Source organism: Lepisma saccharinum, chromosome 2 (genome assembly GCF_977018435.1).
Source record: "Lepisma saccharinum chromosome 2, izLepSacc3.1, whole genome shotgun sequence".
NCBI lineage: Eukaryota > Metazoa > Arthropoda > Insecta > Zygentoma > Lepismatidae > Lepisma > Lepisma saccharinum.
This window is the reverse complement of record NC_139230.1, coordinates 58,973,294-58,992,115: the sequence shown is the minus strand read 5'-3', so window position 1 is coordinate 58,992,115 and position 18,822 is coordinate 58,973,294. Positions and strand designations below refer to the sequence as shown.

Genomic DNA, 18,822 nt, shown 5'->3' with positions numbered 1-18,822 from the left:
AATTTCACCAATAGTGACTAAACAATAGAAGGGGTCCGCCGTATAACGTTGTAACCGCCAACTTTTCCAATATGGAGATTTTGTGGCAAAAACGGAGTATGCGACATTCCCCACCATGTGGTAAATTTAGATTGATGATATATTAGGTTGGTAGCACTGCAAACCTAAGAGAGAAGCGCGGGAATTCGGCTCTTGTCGCCGAAAGAACGTTGTATGTGCCAAACCGAGCCAAACAATGGATGCTGTGTTGGGCGTTACTCTGTCACTGGGTGATCAAAAACTCATAAATAATGGTAAAAAACAGAGAGTTAATGTTTCGCATTGGGAGGATAAGAAGAGGAAAGCTTTGAGAGATGCTGGCATGCAATATGTACCCGGAAAACTGCCGCCTGAAGAGGTGAGTAGAATAACGTTGTAACCACCACTTTTTGCAATACGTTTACGTATTGCGGGGTTCTGATCATATTTGTCAGTGTTACCCTTGAATAATGTACAGTCCGTACACAAAATTGTGAGTATGCCTGTCTGTATTATATTTTGGTTCAAATTTCAACGTTCCATTTTCGTGAAGATTATTAGTTATATTGAAATATAAATAGCAGTATGTTGCTTTAGACATAGTTATCAGGCAAAATAATGTAAATACGCCTTTGTGTCTATTTAAATACTACCATCACTGCTTGCTCTAATATTATATTATTTTATTTGTTTTTCAGGGGAGAGTTTGCTCTTGTCAATTCGAATGTGCAGATTTTGATCATGCGGAAATGTTGCAGCACTTTCAGAACTTCTATAAACTGGACTACAACAAGCAAACAACATTTTTGGCTCAATCATGCATCAAGGTAGTCGATATTACTCGCAGACGGGTAAAGTGAAGCTACTTCTACAAGACATTGCACTGTAGAGTATTATCTTCCAAGGAAGGAAAGTAATGTACGAATATGCCAAAAAAATGTATGCAACATTTTAAAGATCACACCTCGCCGTGTACAGATACTTCTTGATAAAATAAAGTTTGATAAATCTTTGACTGACAACCAAGGGTTACACGGGAAACAAGGAAAGACATCGGATGAGACTAGGGAGCTTATTAAACAACATATTTCCTCATTCCCACCTCAGGAAAATCATTATTCAAGGCATGAGAGTAAAATACAATATTTGGATGCAGGGCTAAATATAAGGAAAACGTGGGAACTTTTTTTGCATTAAACATACTGAAGTTAAAGTAAAACTTCATCTGTACTGTGATATTTTCAATTCTGGTTTTAAACTAAGATTTGGTCTGTCCCGGTCTGATACTTGTGCATATTGTGACCGCTTGCACATCCGTATGATTTCAACCAACAATGAAGCGGAAATGAGACAAATTGCAAATGAAAGTAACCTTCATCACATGAGGGCAGATCTTGCTTATAAGTCACTGTCAGAAGACACGAAAAATGCCAAGGAACAAGCAGAAAACATTGTTTTATGTGTTGACCTGCAGCAGGTTTTATTTTGTTGAAATCTGACCCATAATAACGTATTTTATCAAAGGCAGTTGTCCTGTTTCAATCTTGCTGTCCACAATCAGGGTAACAATAAAGCTATGATGTTTTTTTGGGACGAGACCATAGCCAAGCGAGGGTCAGCAGAGATATCATCATGTATCCTGAAGTATATACAACTACATTTTTGCAAACTGAGAGAAGGTGAAACACGCAAATTGACTTTGTGGTCTGACAGATGTGTTGGGCAAAACAATAACTGGCGCATGATAGCATTAATGCAACACGTGGTAGTAAATGAGTACTTTTCGACTGTTGAGCAAAAGTTTATGACTACTGTCCACAGTTTTCTCCCCTGTGATAGGGATTTTGCCGTTATTGAATGAGCAAAAAAGGGGAAAAAAGTGTATGTCCCATTTCAATGGGTAGAAGTTATTGCTAATGCTAGGAGTTCCAACCAGTTCGACGTATATGTCATGTGTACAGATGATTTCAAAAACTTGGACATCATTTTGCATTCGTTGGTCACCAAATCATATAATATTACAGACCATGTATGGTACCAAATCGTCAATGACAACCCGACAACATTAAGTGGAAGAACATCCCACAACGTTCTACAACCATGGCAAACGCACTGTTTGACCAAACAATCCAAAGGGCCAGCCAAGAGAAATCTTCCCCCAGTGAAAGTGGCTGTTTTTCCCAACCTGTACGAAGGTCGTCTCCCTATAAAGGCTGCCAAAAAGAAAGATTTGGATGATATGTGTCAGTGTCTTCCACGAGAATTTGTTTCCTTTTACCAAGAACTTGAAGTGGAGTAATGAAAATGTTAACCCACACGAAAATGTATTATCCTCATTTAACATTATGTTATACTTTTATAATACCATTTTTGTACTTTTATGCACTATTGCTTTACTTCTATCATAAAATAAGGCATTGACAGGAATACTGTGGTACGTTTTTCATTCCTGCCCCGTTCCTAATTGAGCGACACCAGCTGGTTCGGGGTATAACGTTGTAACTGCCAGTTGCTTACAATGTTGTTACCTCATTACATGGTGTAAAAAGCTCTGTAACACATTAATGGCTTATTGCAATGAATTGTTCTTTTGGTTTTATGTTTATTTCAATACGAACTATACATTCTAGCTGAAAAAAGTTCGAAACAAACGCCCATGTATTCTACAAATGTTTTTGCTCATTTCTGAAAAATCACGTTTTTGTCACTTACAACGTTATACGGCGGACCCCTTCAATAAATGAATATTTATAACCTAATCTTTACATTAGACATGTAAACAACATTTCATATGTTGTTCATAATACATTATAGTATTCTTGCAGTTAATTCAAAATAGTTCTTACAAACATTCTCCATAACACTGCTGTATACTGTGCATTATAGCAAATGCTAAAGAAAGCAAAACACTTTGACATCAGATGCAAGATAATCAAGAAAATATGAATTATGAAGCACTCGATTCAAAAGATTAATAATTCATATATTTAATGTTATTCTCTCCTTAGGTCCAGTCATTCACTACAATGACACTACAAACTATTCTCTCATACCATAGTCATTTATAATAGCATTGTTATCAGATTTAATTGAGTTCTGAATGGCAAGCATGCAAGATACCAGTGTTATGTTTGCTCTTGCGTAAGTGAATTACACATTAACTGTACAACAGTTGATCCAAACAAGTAATGTGTTGAAATGGAATAGGATATTTTTCTCTCAGACTCATGAATTCTTCATATTACTTTCAATCTGTATCTATTGCTTTTACCCTGTTTCATGTAAAAACGCACTGAGGTAAAATTTTCAGCAAGTTAGAAAATTGTCCACAAGACAAATTCACCATGTGAGAACCAGAGGAATGTAACTCCAAAAATGTGGTTTTCAGTTTTGCTTAACTATCTCCTCTGAAGAGCTCTATTTCGAGTCAGATCAATTCTCCTCCTTCTCTTTACATTAGTGATAAAGCAGAGTCACGTATCTACAACTTTCTGATTTTTTCTTAAAATCAGACATATTTTTAAGAATATATTATTTCTTCTCCCCTGAAAATATGATAAATTGGAGTTACATTGCTCTGGTTCTCACACAATTAATTCTAGTCATGCCCAGAAATAAAATACCAGTACTATATATCACTTTGTATACTTGCAAAATTAGCAATGAGCAATTATTCTTGTATTATCAAGCATGCAGACTTTTGGACAAAATGGGCCTTTCAATTAAAGTTCAGTAGAGTCAAAAGTTCTGTCTACAATCCCAAGTAACCACCACCATTGGGCCAACATCAGTGTTTACTTGGGAAAGGTTGGCTTTACGTTGGTTGGCAAATTGACGTTGGTCTTACGTTGGGCCAACTGTGGTTGCCAACGTTTGCCCAACCATGGAAACGTGAGTCAAAATCAGTTTTATAAACAACTTTTTAATGCTAAGACAACTTTCAAAAAAATGCTGAAAATTCTAGAGTGTACAATAAGTGACATGTAAAAATGATTCCTTTCGAATATTTCAGTCACAGCACATACTGGAAATATAATATATTTTTAATGAAAGTAGAGCAATTTTTAACTTGTGTCAGCCGCCATGGATGAAAGATGTGTTGGGAATTGCTTATTGTTTGTCTCTTTAGCTGTAGTAGAACAAGAACATTCTTACAGGTATTATTTTGAAGGTGGTTAAACAATGTTATGTGCAGACTAAATTCCATGAAACGTGGAAAACTAAGTAGACTGTAGAAAAATTTTGTGCTACCACTTGAAGGTATGGTCTTGAAAACAAAGATACCATGTGACTGAGAAAGTGCTGTATTTTTTTTATTTTCATAAATGACTTGAACTATTGTTTACATTTGGCCTCACAATAAATTTTGTATATATCAGAAAAAAACCTATCCATTCTTTAGTTCTCAGTATTTTGTGCCAATGTAAAATCATACGTTGGCCCAACATAGTACATACGTTGGGCCAACGTAGTAAAACCATACATTGGCCCAACGTAAAAACGACATGTTGGCCCAATGTTGGAACCATGGCCAAAATTACCACTGGCCAACGGTATGTATTTGCGTTGGGCCAACCGTTGGTCAACCATTTTCAGTATGGTTGGCCGAACGTTGGGTCAACCACTTTTGGTTACTTGGGATAACTTTACGAATAAATCTTGAATAAACACATCATTCATACTTACAAGCTTTGTGTTTCACCATGTGCGATTTTGATGGTTCAGATGCAGGAGAAGGTCCTGCTTTGTTAACGGCAATAACACGGAACTGGTACTCTGCTCTCTCCTTCAGGTCAGGAACTTTGGCCTGAAGCTGATCACCAGGCACTTCTATTGCCTTTTCCCAGTCAGGTTTAAACCTATAATTTTGAAATTACATTTTAAGTGGTAACTTTTATTCAACACAAACATATTTGTGTCTGAAGTAAGTCTTGAAGCTTTCTTGGTGATGAATGATGAATAAATTCTCTTCGGCTATCGACCGGGTCAATTCTGGAAAAGTTTCAGAGCTTTTGAGAGCTAACATTACTCTCATCTTCAGGGTTACGAGCTCTCGAAAGCTCGGAAACTGTTCCAGAATTGACCTGGTCGATAGCCCAAGAGAATTTATTCATCATATTTGTGTCTGTCAAGAAAGGAAAACACTACAGAAAGTAATTTCCAAATTTAAGTGAATTTGATACATAAGATACACACAAAAAGTGTTCAATTGAGTGTGATCACATAAAGTAACATATAAGGTAACTGGAGGGAATAATGCCTATTGAAAGTGAATCCGATAGATGGCATATGCAGTGTGTGCGTTACTAGCAAGTAAGTCACGTGATTCCTTTGTTCTGACGTCGCGCCATTCTTCCCAGTGTGAGTTAGCTGTTTGTGGTGAAAGTGGCTATTCGGAGACCCTGATGTAAAATTGAGAAAGTAAGTTCTTAGTGTGCAGAAGTTTTTTGCTCACGTTAGAGGTTCGCGCTCTGTATTATTTTTGTACGTGGGTCATTATGTTTTCCAAACATACTACTAACTAACTCTCTTTGTTTTAAGGAAGAAGCAAAATGCATTCCGAAAGAGGAACTTGCGTATTATGGGTAATAGCGCCAGCTTCAATTTGGGGTAACAACGCCAACTTTGCTATTGTGTTTATTGTTAATATGATATATCTTCAACACGGGCACTTATTGTTTGCGGTTTGTGTTTTAGATGCCACGGAAGTACACGAAAAAACATCAACAGACTGAATAGTCGAAGGAAATACTGGAAGCAGCTATGAAAGCTATATGTGAAGGCAAAAACTCTGTAAATGTAATGGTCCAGTGCGCGCAACATCAGTTCCAGAAGTAATCGGCAGAAGATAATGACAATTTACAAGAAACATCAAATGATGACCAATTGCCATCAACTTCATTCCATGGACTGTTACCAAGTCCACGTAAAACCTCAACTGCCCGTAAAAAAGGTTCAATGCTGTTAACACTCTTGCCACAGTTTTACAGAAAAATATTTTCTGCGATGAACAGGGAGAAGAGGAAGATGAAGGAACAAAGAAAGAAATTTTGCCAACTACTTCTGGTGGTATTGCAACATTGAAGAGAAACATATCAAAGCGGAAACAAGCTCATAAATCAAGCATTAGAAAGAAACAGAAACGGAAAAAATCGGAATCCTGGTATTGTCCCTTATGCAGGGAAGATCGAATACTCGATATGAGAATGTTTATAGTGTGTGCAAAGTTTGTACACGAAGAATGTGTCGGACTTACAAAGCATAACAAAGAAAAAATTGTGTGCCCTATGTGTAGCTAATCTGAAATCATAAACACTCTGTTCTATTGTGGCCATACAGAATTTATTTACTTGTGCTCATTCAATTCAATTTTCATTTCCGTATTAATTCAATTTTCTATTTATACATTTCCATTTACTATATGTTTATGTTAATATAATATATTATATGTTGCATGTTATGGCATCTTCTAGTAGAATGAATAATGCTTCAACTGTGTATAAAGTGAGTAATTACCATTTATCTATTTTATTAGGACATTCTTATAGTATGGCGTTATAACCCCTACCCGGCTATGTGGGAAATAATGCCAAAATGCACCTTCTTAGAAAAAAGCTCTCAGAAAATTTACTATTTGCAATAAAGATACCATAATTTTTTTGTTGCTAGCAAAAAATGCATCTATTGCCTTATCCAGTTTTTACATTGCCAGATGTTTTTATAATGCCAGGAAAAAACGAAGAAGCTTAGCATGGCGTTATTCCCCCCCAGTTACCTTAATTGCCGTTATACACTTGAGTATATGTTATTTGTCTTCATATTTGTGTTATAGAAATCTTTGTTATTTTTCTTTAACCATAATAAATAAGTACAACAATTATAAATTAGAACTTTAAAAAGTTCTAAAAATTACATGTATATCCAAATATTAATCTGCTCAGAATAAAGTATTAAATGGAATTCCAAAATTAATGCTAAAATGTTAGAGGAAGTGCAGAATGTACAATTTCAAGAAAAACTGGAAGTCTATACTAACAGTACAAATAAAACAAGCAAAACTATGTTTTAAGTACCAACATTTTTGCTGAATTGATGCTACTACAAAATTCTTTTTATTTTGCTTGTTTCATTTTGTAGTGAATTAACAATTATTGGTGATAATAAGAAGTTATGTACACCATCAAGAAAAACATCAACAACACACAGAGACTTAACAGATTACTACTGTAACCTAAATGTTGATTCTACAGGCTAAAGTTAAAAGTATTAAAGCTGATATTGGTACCTGTCCTTCTTTTCAATAATGTATTTCTCAATGGGAGCTCCACCATCGTGATTAGGTTTAGTCCATTTCAAGTCAACACTTTCATTGTCATAATCAACAACTTCTGGTGTACCAGGCTTGGAGGGTTCATCTAAAAGAAAAGAAACAATGAAATACTGTACTGACACTCACAAGTGCATACATTAATCAATTGAACTTTAAAAGATTCTGGGATCTTCAATAAACTGTAGCTCATCTCCTTACTAGCCTGGCTGTGGCTAAAGTGGATTTGAAATAACCTTTCCCAAATCTTTTTTAAAGAATCAATCAATATAATTTGGCACATTCAACTGATTTAAAGAAACTCGAATAAAATCCTGAACAAAAATATTAATTTCTCCGATTAGGGATGAACCAATATTATACCATTCCAATATGATATTGCAAACATTCCATGAACAATGCAAGAAATAAGAATATTACAAAATATCTACCAAAACACAAAAAGAAATAGGTATAAGGAACTAAACTACTTGGAAACTATTTTCCTTGGCTCATACATATTTTAATATCTTGTAGTCAGAATACAGAAATACATGTTGAAGAGAAAGGAAAAGAGCCAGAAGTTGAAAAAATGTCAGAATTAAAGGGAATATGGAATATTAACTAGACAAAATGAAAGTTGATATTTTGTGGTCAGTTGCATTATTGTGTATAGCCATGTGAAAATTGCAGACGGTGAGTTGGAATTAAAATTGTAGATAGAGTGAGTGGTTGCTGATAGCATAGTTGTTGATGGAATGCCAAAAAAGTTATAGATAGTAAGGGTATAATGATAAGGTGAAGATAGGATTACTGGATGGCTATGTTATGTAAAAGGGATATGTCTGCATGCATGATCTGTACTCTCTGTAAGAGATGTTTAGAATGAGGTAAGTTGATAAATAACTACTACTCAGTAGCAGTTGTTAAATATGACATTGTGGATGTTGGTATGAGTGGAAACTGTGATTTCTAAGTTTTGAATGGAGGAGAGGTAGTCTTTGATCCTAAGGCTGAGGGTGATAGATGTTCACCCTGGTAAAAATGTGTCAGACAAGTATGTGTGTTTGTGCTTGTGTATAAGTAGTATAAGTATGGAGAAGTAAGAGGTTTCTTTAGAGTGGAGTGTAAAATTAAATGCAGCAGTATAAATATTACTGTGGGAGAGGTGGTGAATCATTTACATCTATGGGCAAAAAATGTAGGGGGTACACATATTTCAGATCAAGATTTATCTGATGTTTAGAGACCAAGGAAAAACAACACCAGATTTGTTTAGAAGGACACTATGGAGGATTGGTAGAAGGGTGTGTTTGATTTTTGTGAGGTGGGAATGATATTGGGTGTCTAATACAATTGTTTTTTTTTTCTGAGTATATATGAAGCAGTTTGTGTGATTTGTTTGTTGATGAAAGTGTAGGAGTAACCATTGTTAACTAAGGCTTGGTGCAGATATAGATTGTAGTTTTGCTGGAATGTACAGTCATGGACACTGCTGAGTTGTAACAATCCCAGTGACTTCCAACAGAATGCAATAACCCATGTCCATGACTATACATGGCTCAGTCATACATGCAAACATACCCATAATTATTACCATTACCCCTCCACTATTTCTGATGGGTTACACACTCAATTTCAATACTAGTGCGACTGCTTTCAACACTAGTGAGAGTGCTATCTTGCTGAACACCTGTCCATCTCTATAAACATCATCTGGGCACACTCTTGTGTCTGCCTCCATATTTTGATCTGATGTGATAAGCTACTCAGGCTGTGAAATATCAACAGCTTCTTTTTGTCTGGCTAGCGTTCCCTGTATTCTTCAATTCTTATGAACATACATTCCATTTCCTTATTAAACTGCTTGATTGAAATTTCTTTTACCAATCTAATTTCTTCTACCATTCTACTTTTTCTATGTATAATTTACATCATCATTCATTATTCATTCAACGTATTTTTTCAATATAACAACATATCCTTTGTTGCAAGCTCCCTTAATTGGCCAGGAAACATAACTTCATTAGATCAACTTCATTAAATATAGAGAATTTTTAATAAATTTTAAATACAAATACAAAGGATCACGTTTAAAATTTGTATCATATTACATGGTATGTATCATGTTGAAATAATTTTAATTACACCTCTCATAAATAATAAAAAGTTACTTACCATATGGATTTTTAGCTACAATAGGCATTTCTGTCACCAAAGGTTCAGAATCACCCTCGTCATTTGTTGCAACAACTCGGAATTTATATTCTTGTCCAGGAGTCAATCCTGTTACTTCAAATTCTGGGTTTTCACGATCTCCTGGAATACGGCCAACTCGCACCCATTTTCCAGTAGCTGTGTCCATTTTCTCAATCTCATACTCTCTAATAGGCAAACCACCATCATCTTCAGGTTTCTGCCACTTCAGTTTACAACCTTCTTTGTGAACATCTTCTGCCTTGAGAGGTCCCTTGGGCCTTCCAGGTTTTCCTGCGAATGATAACATATTGACATTTTAGAAGTTTTGTATAAGTTAACACATGTTAAATAACATATCAATGATGAAGCATATTTTGAAGTTTATATTTTCTTCTAAAACGTAATATAGGGACTTGTGATACAGCAAGTTCTACATGACATTTCCCACTTATGAAGATGACTGTATATTGATTTTATACTTTAGCAAAGTCTGACTTTCGTCCAAGAAATGAAAATTAAATGAAAAATTAAATATAAGAGGTGTTGTCACACCAGAGCCATTTGGCATATCATATCAAGTCAAGATCTGTATTAGTTAATTTTGAAAATTTCAAACATCCAAGAATAAGTTTCAGAATGGGTATTTAGTGCACAAGAGGCATAAATATGCTTATATGTTACAAGAAAGAAATTAATTATACCAAACATACCAAGTACACAAAGTTCCACTGTCTCTTGGTCTTTTCCTGACTCATTCTCAGCAATCAGTGTGTACTTTCCAGAATCTTTTCTTGTTGCATTAGTCAGAGTAAAGTCTGTATGGTAATCTATGTTCTCAATAGAGATCCTTTCTGTATTTGTGAGTGGAATGTTATCTCTCCATACCCAAGAGATTTTTGGTGGTGGCTCTCCTCTGATATCTACAGACCATTTATGATTTCTGCCAGCCTTGATTGTGATACTCTTGTAAGTTGCACGGTCAATTCTTGGTTTCACTGAAAAATGATATAGCAAGATTAATTATTGTTTAATGGAAACAAATAATGAGAAAATTTAAACCTTACAATGAGTATCAGATACATGTGCAACTTACCACCATTATGTCCCAAACAGACATAGTTAATTTCCTAAACACCTCCACCCCCTAAACTTGCAGTGACGTGCACTGAGGAGTAGCTAGTCTAGCAGAGATAGATCAATCAATCTCACATCTCTAATTATTTTCAAATCACAATATTTATTGTCTTGAAGCCACAGTTCATATGCAACACTTATTTTCCACATGCTTCTCGTCCCTCAACGTCATCAGCTGGCAACTAGCTGGCTTTTCCTCCGCCTCACCAGTTTCAGGTAGAGACAGCCACCTGAAGGGAAAGGGAAGATTTCTGCTTCTACCTCCCTTGCCCCCGCTCCTATGGTTGAAAGCCCATGCTTTCAGGTCCTCCAGTCTATCTCCTATAGGAAAGATAGGGGATTGGTTTCCCTTCGATTCCTTTGTAAATCCTCTAAAGAACTCAGGGGAAAATATTCTGCAGTACTTATGTTCTCTGTATTTACACTTTTACACATTGTACAATATGTATGTATAATACGGGATGTAGTTTTATTTGTTTATGAAATGGGAACATACTTGTATTATGTGTAGACAAAAATGTTATGGTTTCATTTCTTTTTTTTCTTTTTATTTTAATATGGAATATATAATGATTAAATAACAAATATTTGCTCATGCTCTCTCTCACTCTCATTTTATTGGTGTTTTATTTAAATATACTAATATTTTGGGCTCCAATAAAATAAATGGGTAAGCTAAACAGTCATAAATACGGATGTATTAATTTTGGCAAGATAACGCACGTTCTAATCGTTGATGTTGGTTTGGTTTGGTTTATTATACTTCGCTTTTCTGCCACATTTGGTTATTGTGAAAATGAGGATGAGTGATGATATGATGAAATTGATGAAGGGATCTCACAAAGAACAATTCAGGCTGGGATTCGAACCCATGACAAGTGCGCATTCTTGTTCCTATGTGTTGTACTCTGCAGTGAATAATGAAATAATTTGGAATGAAAAATGTATCCTAGAACTCAAAGAACCAAATAAATATTATCGAAGAAACTACAAAAAGGTGTTTATTGTTACCTGTTATCCCCTCTAATATATTTAATTTTTTCCACCTTCCATCACTTTTTCTAACTGCATAGATTTAATCATGATAAGTAGCTAATGAGCTTATGGAAGTCACGAGGGACAATCATAAACAGAGAACTCTGGACTCCTGATTTCACAGTGCCCTGCAGATGCACTGGGAGGATTTTTTTTAGCGTTGCTCTTCCATAACTTTACCTAACTTCTGCCATGGCGATGAATGTTGATTAAATTAAATGGATGAAGAGTGGTTACAAAGAAGCACTCATGCACAGGCCAGGGCTCAAGCCCAGATCCTTCAGTAACGATATCGTGAGATGGAGAAATTAGGGAAATCAAGCAATGCAATTTTTTTAAAAAAAAACGTTAATCATATACAAAGATGGTGTTCCAAAAATCCAACTGAAATTTACTGAGGAAAAAATCAGTTTGCTTTACTGATACCCACGTATCCGAATAGTTAGAGCTTTTCACTCATCTTTGTTGTAGGCCGACTTCCGTGGTGGAGTGCAAGTGGCCCTGGATCGGTACCTGGTAGAGGCACATAGTGCTTTGGATCCCACTTTAAACTCTAGGTTCAGTACTGATTAGCCTCTATGTGCATAAAGTGGACTTAAAACACCAAATCAATCAACCACGGGGAATGGTTAGACTTAAAACACCAAATCAACCAACCACGGGGGAGTGGTTATTACTACACACTAAGACACCAGGAGTTCCGGGTTTGAACCCACCTTGGCATGGCTGTTATTTGTGTTTGTCTCTTCATTAATTGTATCATATCATCTTCACAATTAACCAAATCTGTCAGCGATGCTAAGTAAAATCAAATCATTCATTGATTGTTTGATTTGTTTTACTTTACTTTTCTGCAACTTTTGGCTAATCGTGAAGATGATACGATTACATTGATGAAGAGACAAACACAAATAACACCCATGCCCAGGCTGTGGTTCGAACCCGGGATCTCTGGCTTAGTAGTAAAATCAACTTGTTTTGGATTTTCGAAAGGGGTTGGGAGTTATGTGTACTTTCATTTAGTATTCCTTCCTCATTTTGCAATATTTTCCTTTCTTTGATGTTCTTTTTAAGGAATACTGGGCCCTAAAGGGGGGAGGTTTTTTTACCAACACCAACCTCCCTTGGGCATGCCACTGATTGTTACCCCAAGTGTCAACGTCACCGTGAACTTGCATATATAAACATTCACGAAAACAAGCTGTTACCACAATTATTTTCTTTCTCTGGCTTTCTATAGTCATTTTGAGTTTGCCATATGCTAGGATTGATGAAAACTGTGTGCTCATACTGTTAATGAAATCTTTTTACGTATTAATTTAAAAACTTGAACCCAAAGTTCCAAACCAAACAATTATTATTTAATGACTAAGGGGTTTGTTCTACATCATTCACTACTCCTTCTCTACAATGTTTGCAATAGCACAATAAATATCATATGAGGTATTACAAATATAAAATAAATGTAAGATACAATATTTTATCAGCATTAATTCACATTGATATTATAGTTGTATTAAAGAATTAAGGGTGATATTTCTATTACATTTTCTGTTAATAATAATAATATGGTAAGTAATAAATCAAAATTAATAACTTAAACATAAATTAGGTATGTACGTACCAATAGTCTAAATAGGCTAACTATATGTCCCAAGAAAATTATCACATATAATAATCATTTTCATGTTATGAAAGATGTGTATGTTGACCAACACGTTGAGAAAACATGTTAAAATATTTGAGGTCATTATGTAAATGTAATTGTTAAAGAGTTAGTAATAAAGTACCAGTCAAAATTTACTCTTTGAATTAAAATAAATTTAATGCATATAATGACAATACATCATTTTGAAAATATAATTCAGGGATGAAGTTAAAGGTAGGGCACAAGTGCATGAGGGATGGAAGCGATTGTTTATTACAACCATGCAACTACTTCTTTCTCATACTACTTCTTTCTCTGATTGCAAGAAAGACTTACGACTTCTGAAATATACTGTGGCATGTGGAATATGGGGTATGCTATGTTTCAATAAAGCCCATGACTTCATAATGTTCCATAATTATATTCTGTTTATAAGGGGACGTGATGGCTCATAAAACTGCATGAGATAGGTGGAATTGTATTTTTAATACATAAAATTACTGGACATGATTTTCTACCTAATGCAGGAAAGTAAAATATAAACATGTAATATTGGTAAAAGATTGTCATACCAAATTCTTGTAAGGACACAGCCAAAGAAAATTATAATAAATATTTCATCCTACTTTCTAATATTTGTATTTCTCTCAAAGCTGATGGCAAAGTTACTTACATCGTCTGTGTTTGCACACATGATTATTTGTTGGCTCGCTTGGCTCTCCAGGGCCTGCTTTGTTGTGAGCACGAACACGGAATTGATAAACCATATTTTCCTTCAAGTTCTCTACTTTAGCTTCACATTTGTCATCTGGAGTTTTGAACACCTCCACCCATTCGACACTATATTTGTCTTTCATCTCAACTGTGTAATGAGTGATTGGTCTACCACCATCTTCTGGTGGTTTCTCCCATCGCAGGGAAGCACTCATATTGTCATAATCATATATATCTGGTTGACCTGGTCTGCCTGGCTCATCTGGAATGCAAATACAACTTCTAAGCACTCACTTCAAAGTAATGATTAATAAATCAATAACAACATTTACAATGTAGGACATGTTAAACACAGAAAAAGAAAATGACAATTTGACTTTTATAAGAATATAACTTACCTATGGCAAACCTCATTTCCTCCGTAATATTTGCATATATTCTCCATCATCATCATCATCATCATCAGGTAGAATATATAGATTAGTATTTTTTACAAAAAATTGACACAGAACAAGAAAGGAGCTACATGTGTGGGAATTGTATAAAATTATTGAAATTTGCGGTTAAATTACAAGAAATATCAAAGTACCTTACGTTCCCTCTCTTGGATAATACACTAATTTTAAAAGAATTTATAAACATGAAATACACTTGTGTGTTCCTCATGTAACATGAAAAATGTTTATATATCATAGAAGCAATTTTTTCATCTAAACAGGTTACGGAAAATTCAATTGAATGAAATGAATTGACTGGGGAAGGAAAATACGAGGGTTATTTTTTAAGTAAGGTCCGTTTTGCAAGAAAAAACAAAGTAAGTAAATGTTTTTTCAAAAACACATTTATTTTCTGAATTTACATACACATCTCTATTTTTCTACATAATTTCCTTGCCGGTTTAAACATTTATCGCAATGAACTACGAGTTTTTGGATACCCTCCTCATAGAACTCTGCTGCCTGTGATGATAGCCAGTTACTCATGGTCGTTTTCACTTCTTCATCAGTGTCTAAACACTTGCCGCCCAGGAAGGTCTTCAGATGGCAGAATGTTGTCTTCTTCCTCTTTATTCTCAGATGTCCTGCTATTGGTTGATGCACTCCCATACTTGTGTCAGTTTTGCTTTCACTTTGACCGGTGTCATACTGATTCATGACAATGCAAGACCACATGCTGTGGCTCAAACTCAAGATCTGATCGAATCTTTTGGCTGGGAGGTATTTGATCCTCTGTCATACAGTCCAGACCTTGCACCTAGCGACTACCACCTCTTCTGCCATCTGAAGACCTTCCTGGGCAGCAAGTGTTTAGACACTGATGAAGAAGTGAAAACGACCGTGAGTAACTGGCTATCATCACAGGCGGCAGAGTTCTATGAGGAGGGTAGGTATCCAAAAACTCGTAGTTAGTTACGATAAATGATTAAACCAGCAAGGAAATTATGTAGAAAAATAGAGAAGTGTATGTAAATTCAGAAAATAAATGGCTTTTTGAAAAACATTTACTTACTTCGTTTTTATTGCAAAATGGACCTTACTTAAAAAATAACCCTCGTAGATAGCTCAATACACAAAACATTTCAATCAATGTATGGGAATTTTTGCTGGAGATAAGAAGAGAATAAAATGAAACTGTCTATATTTTGTCCAAATTTAGAAATACATCTTTACAAATTTATCAGAAAAACAGGAACGGAAAAGGAAAACGCTTGTAAACTAAGAATTTCATGAAGAGAGAACATCATCTATCTTCTTTTAGAGCAGTAATCTTCACAAAATGATTCACAATTAGGCAAAGTAATCAATTCATTTCAAATCAAAAATTTTCTAAATTTTAACGATGAAGAAAGAGGACATAGACAGGAGTGCTGTATGGTTTTTATCTAAAGTATCTAAAGCACAATAACGAACCCATCACTTTAAGACCTCAATTCCCTTATTTTAAAATACAATACCATACACACTCCAATAGTATCAAACAAAAATGGAACCTAATAGAGAGTAATGTTATCATGCTGAGATAGAAACAATAATCTACTTTGGCTACTTTGGATATTTTACATCCTATTGCTACTTATTTAGATTAACCATCATGATGTGGATGAAGGGTGAACTAATGAAATAGATAATTGCTAAATTGGACAAACACACAATCATGTCTTACCCAGGATTAGAGCCTACATACCCTAGAAACATACTACAATATGCTAAATCAATTTCCCACAGAGGACAGCATAAGAGACCCTAATGAAAAACAAGTGATGTAGTATATCATTATATTAGATGACCTGAAGAAAAGGTATATATTTCTTATATTATTATTATACACACACACTGAAACCCTGGCTTTATGTTTCCAGATTTTACTTTTCCTCCATGACAAATTTTAGCCACATGCCTGTGAGCAATCTGTAACCAATGTTCCAGTGTATCTTGTGAAATATGTCTACTTTGAAGCTGAGTTTTTTGTTTTTCAGTATATAGTACATACCATAAGGATTTCTGGCCATGATGGGTTCATCTGTTTCCAATGGGTCTGATTCGCCTTCTTTGTTAACAGCCTTAATTCTGATTTTGTACTTCTTCTTGGGAGTAAGCCCATCTACTGTGAATGTATCCTTATCTGGTCCAACCTGTTAGAAAGAAAATTCAATCAATACACAGTTAGAAATAAATGTAAACTATCTAAATTGTATTGGAAAACATGTCTAAGTAAAAGCTACACATTGAAAGAAATGTTTGTGAAGGTATGATATGCATGTGAGATCATCTGTCTTTTCTTTCTCCTTCTTCCTGACTAGGTTATTGAATGTTTGAATATGTATATACATCCATACTCAGTTTATGGGTACACAATTTTAGAGTTAAAGTCAAAGAAAAATCAATTTCAAAATGTATTACTTTACATGTGAAGCCTTCTTAGTATTGCTAGTCCTGTGCAGTCTAAATTTTCACTTTTGATTCTAAATGTATTTCTTAAGAAAGAAAATAACTTTGTTTCAGTGTTGCTGTTCAAATTCTTGAGACTAATTTTTCAGGTCCACTGCAATCATTATCAAAGGTGATGGTGTCTGGGATGGAGGGGGTACCACTTCACTCCAATGTTTACACTCGCCACTCGATACTCAGTGGAGGCACATGGTGATTCAGATCCAACTTCTTTTAACTGTCGGTTCAGTCCCAATTAGCTTTTCTGTGCATAAAGTGAACTTTAAAAACAAACTCAAGAAACAAACATTGTTAACAATCAACTGACAGGAGTTACAATTTCTACCATGTGGAGGTAGAGTATCAGGCTGTGTTATCAAATTCTGGCCTTCCACAGCCCCACAGGCCACACCATCTCCACCCACAAGTGCTCCACATAATCAGAGAAACTCACATTATCTTTAAACACAAAGTGGAACTAAACCTGGACACTGGACAAGTGTATCCCACCTGGTACCCTATACTCCAGAAGATTCCAGACACCAAGAAGAAATGCAGTCCTCCTCCAAAACTATTATCTTCCAACCAAAGAGGCATGGACTACAGTGGACACAGCAGCATAACAAAGCAGACGACACAGTCTGGCACTCCACATGACCCCACTACTGCTGAACAATAGTGTCAAAAACGTCTACTAGGCGAGTGTGAACAATACAGTGACACGACACAACCCAGACATTTTAATCTATGATAATGAAGGTAGTGGAACTTCAAAATTAACCAGTCACAAGAATAAGAAGAGCAACATGAAAATAGAACTTTATCCTTCCAATATTCACACCATACCATGAAAATAACTTCTGCATTTTTCATGTTCATGTTAGAGGGAATAAAAAACACGGTTGATAATTAGAAAATGTGAGTACTAAAAAGATTTCTGCAAAACTTACTTGTAAGTTACAAGTACATTTCGCAGAAATCTTTCTAGTACTCACTTACATCTTCTAATTCGGCATTTTGTTTTTCACAACTTATGTTAATTAACAAAATAAGTACACCCATAGAAGTAGGTAAAAGTTAACTTTCATAAATTTGAAGTCACTTAATTTTAATTTATTTCCTGTTCAGGATATTTCTCTAGTTCTTCAGTAACATTAAAAATTTTGTTTGTTTACTTTTGCTTCAAATCCACTTTATGTCAATTGGCAGCTTTAAAGTGGGATTCTAATAATTTATATGTCTCTCACTGAAAACTAATTCTAAGATACCTTGATTTTATGTGGTATCCTTAACCTCTGGGCTATTAGGGAATTTATTTATTTATTTTAATCTAAAACGTCTGTGATGATTGCATAGAGAGTACACAATTAGATATATCTGTGAAGGGTTTCATCAAGAGACATGTATAGTTTTCAAACTGAATGAAAACAGGATTCCTTGATATAGATAACAATTATTTAGAATCTGTTACACTACTTACCCACTATTTGTCTGAATTATATACATGCACACATTAAACATACCTCGCCTGCTGGAATCCATCGTCCTGTGTCAGCATCCATTTTCTCAATAACATATCCAGTAATATCACTGCCGCCATTATCTTCCGGTCTTTTCCATTTTACTTTAATGTGATTTGCTCTAACTTCCTCAGCCTGAAGTCCTCTTGGTGGTGTTGGTTTATCTGTAACGAGTACAAATTAAATTTAGGATTTTTAAAGTATCATTACTCCCATCAATAGTAGACAAAACTTTGTTTTAATGTGTGCATTGAATAATTGACTGTAAGAACCAGAGTTTTTGCATAATGAGAGTTGAAATTGAAAACAAACAGAAACACA

General features: G+C 35.0%; 1 protein-coding gene across 16 annotated transcripts in view; it reads right to left on the bottom strand.

Moving 5' to 3' along the window:
* The window catches only part of bt (projectin protein bent), a 486,238-nt gene that overhangs the window by 175,212 nt on the left and 292,204 nt on the right, over window positions 1-18,822 (bottom strand). For all 16 annotated transcript variants that reach the window (XM_083117398.1, XM_083117403.1, XM_083117397.1 and 13 more), the window contains 7 exons: window positions 18,505-18,665; window positions 16,545-16,686; window positions 14,014-14,316; window positions 10,234-10,518; window positions 9,503-9,814; window positions 7,304-7,433; window positions 4,705-4,877 (listed from right to left, as the gene is read on the bottom strand). In XM_083117398.1, the coding sequence (XP_082973524.1) occupies window positions 4,705-4,877; window positions 7,304-7,433; window positions 9,503-9,814; window positions 10,234-10,518; window positions 14,014-14,316; window positions 16,545-16,686; window positions 18,505-18,665 (1,506 nt within the window). The remainder of the gene's footprint in view (window positions 1-4,704; window positions 4,878-7,303; window positions 7,434-9,502; window positions 9,815-10,233; window positions 10,519-14,013; window positions 14,317-16,544; window positions 16,687-18,504; window positions 18,666-18,822) is intronic.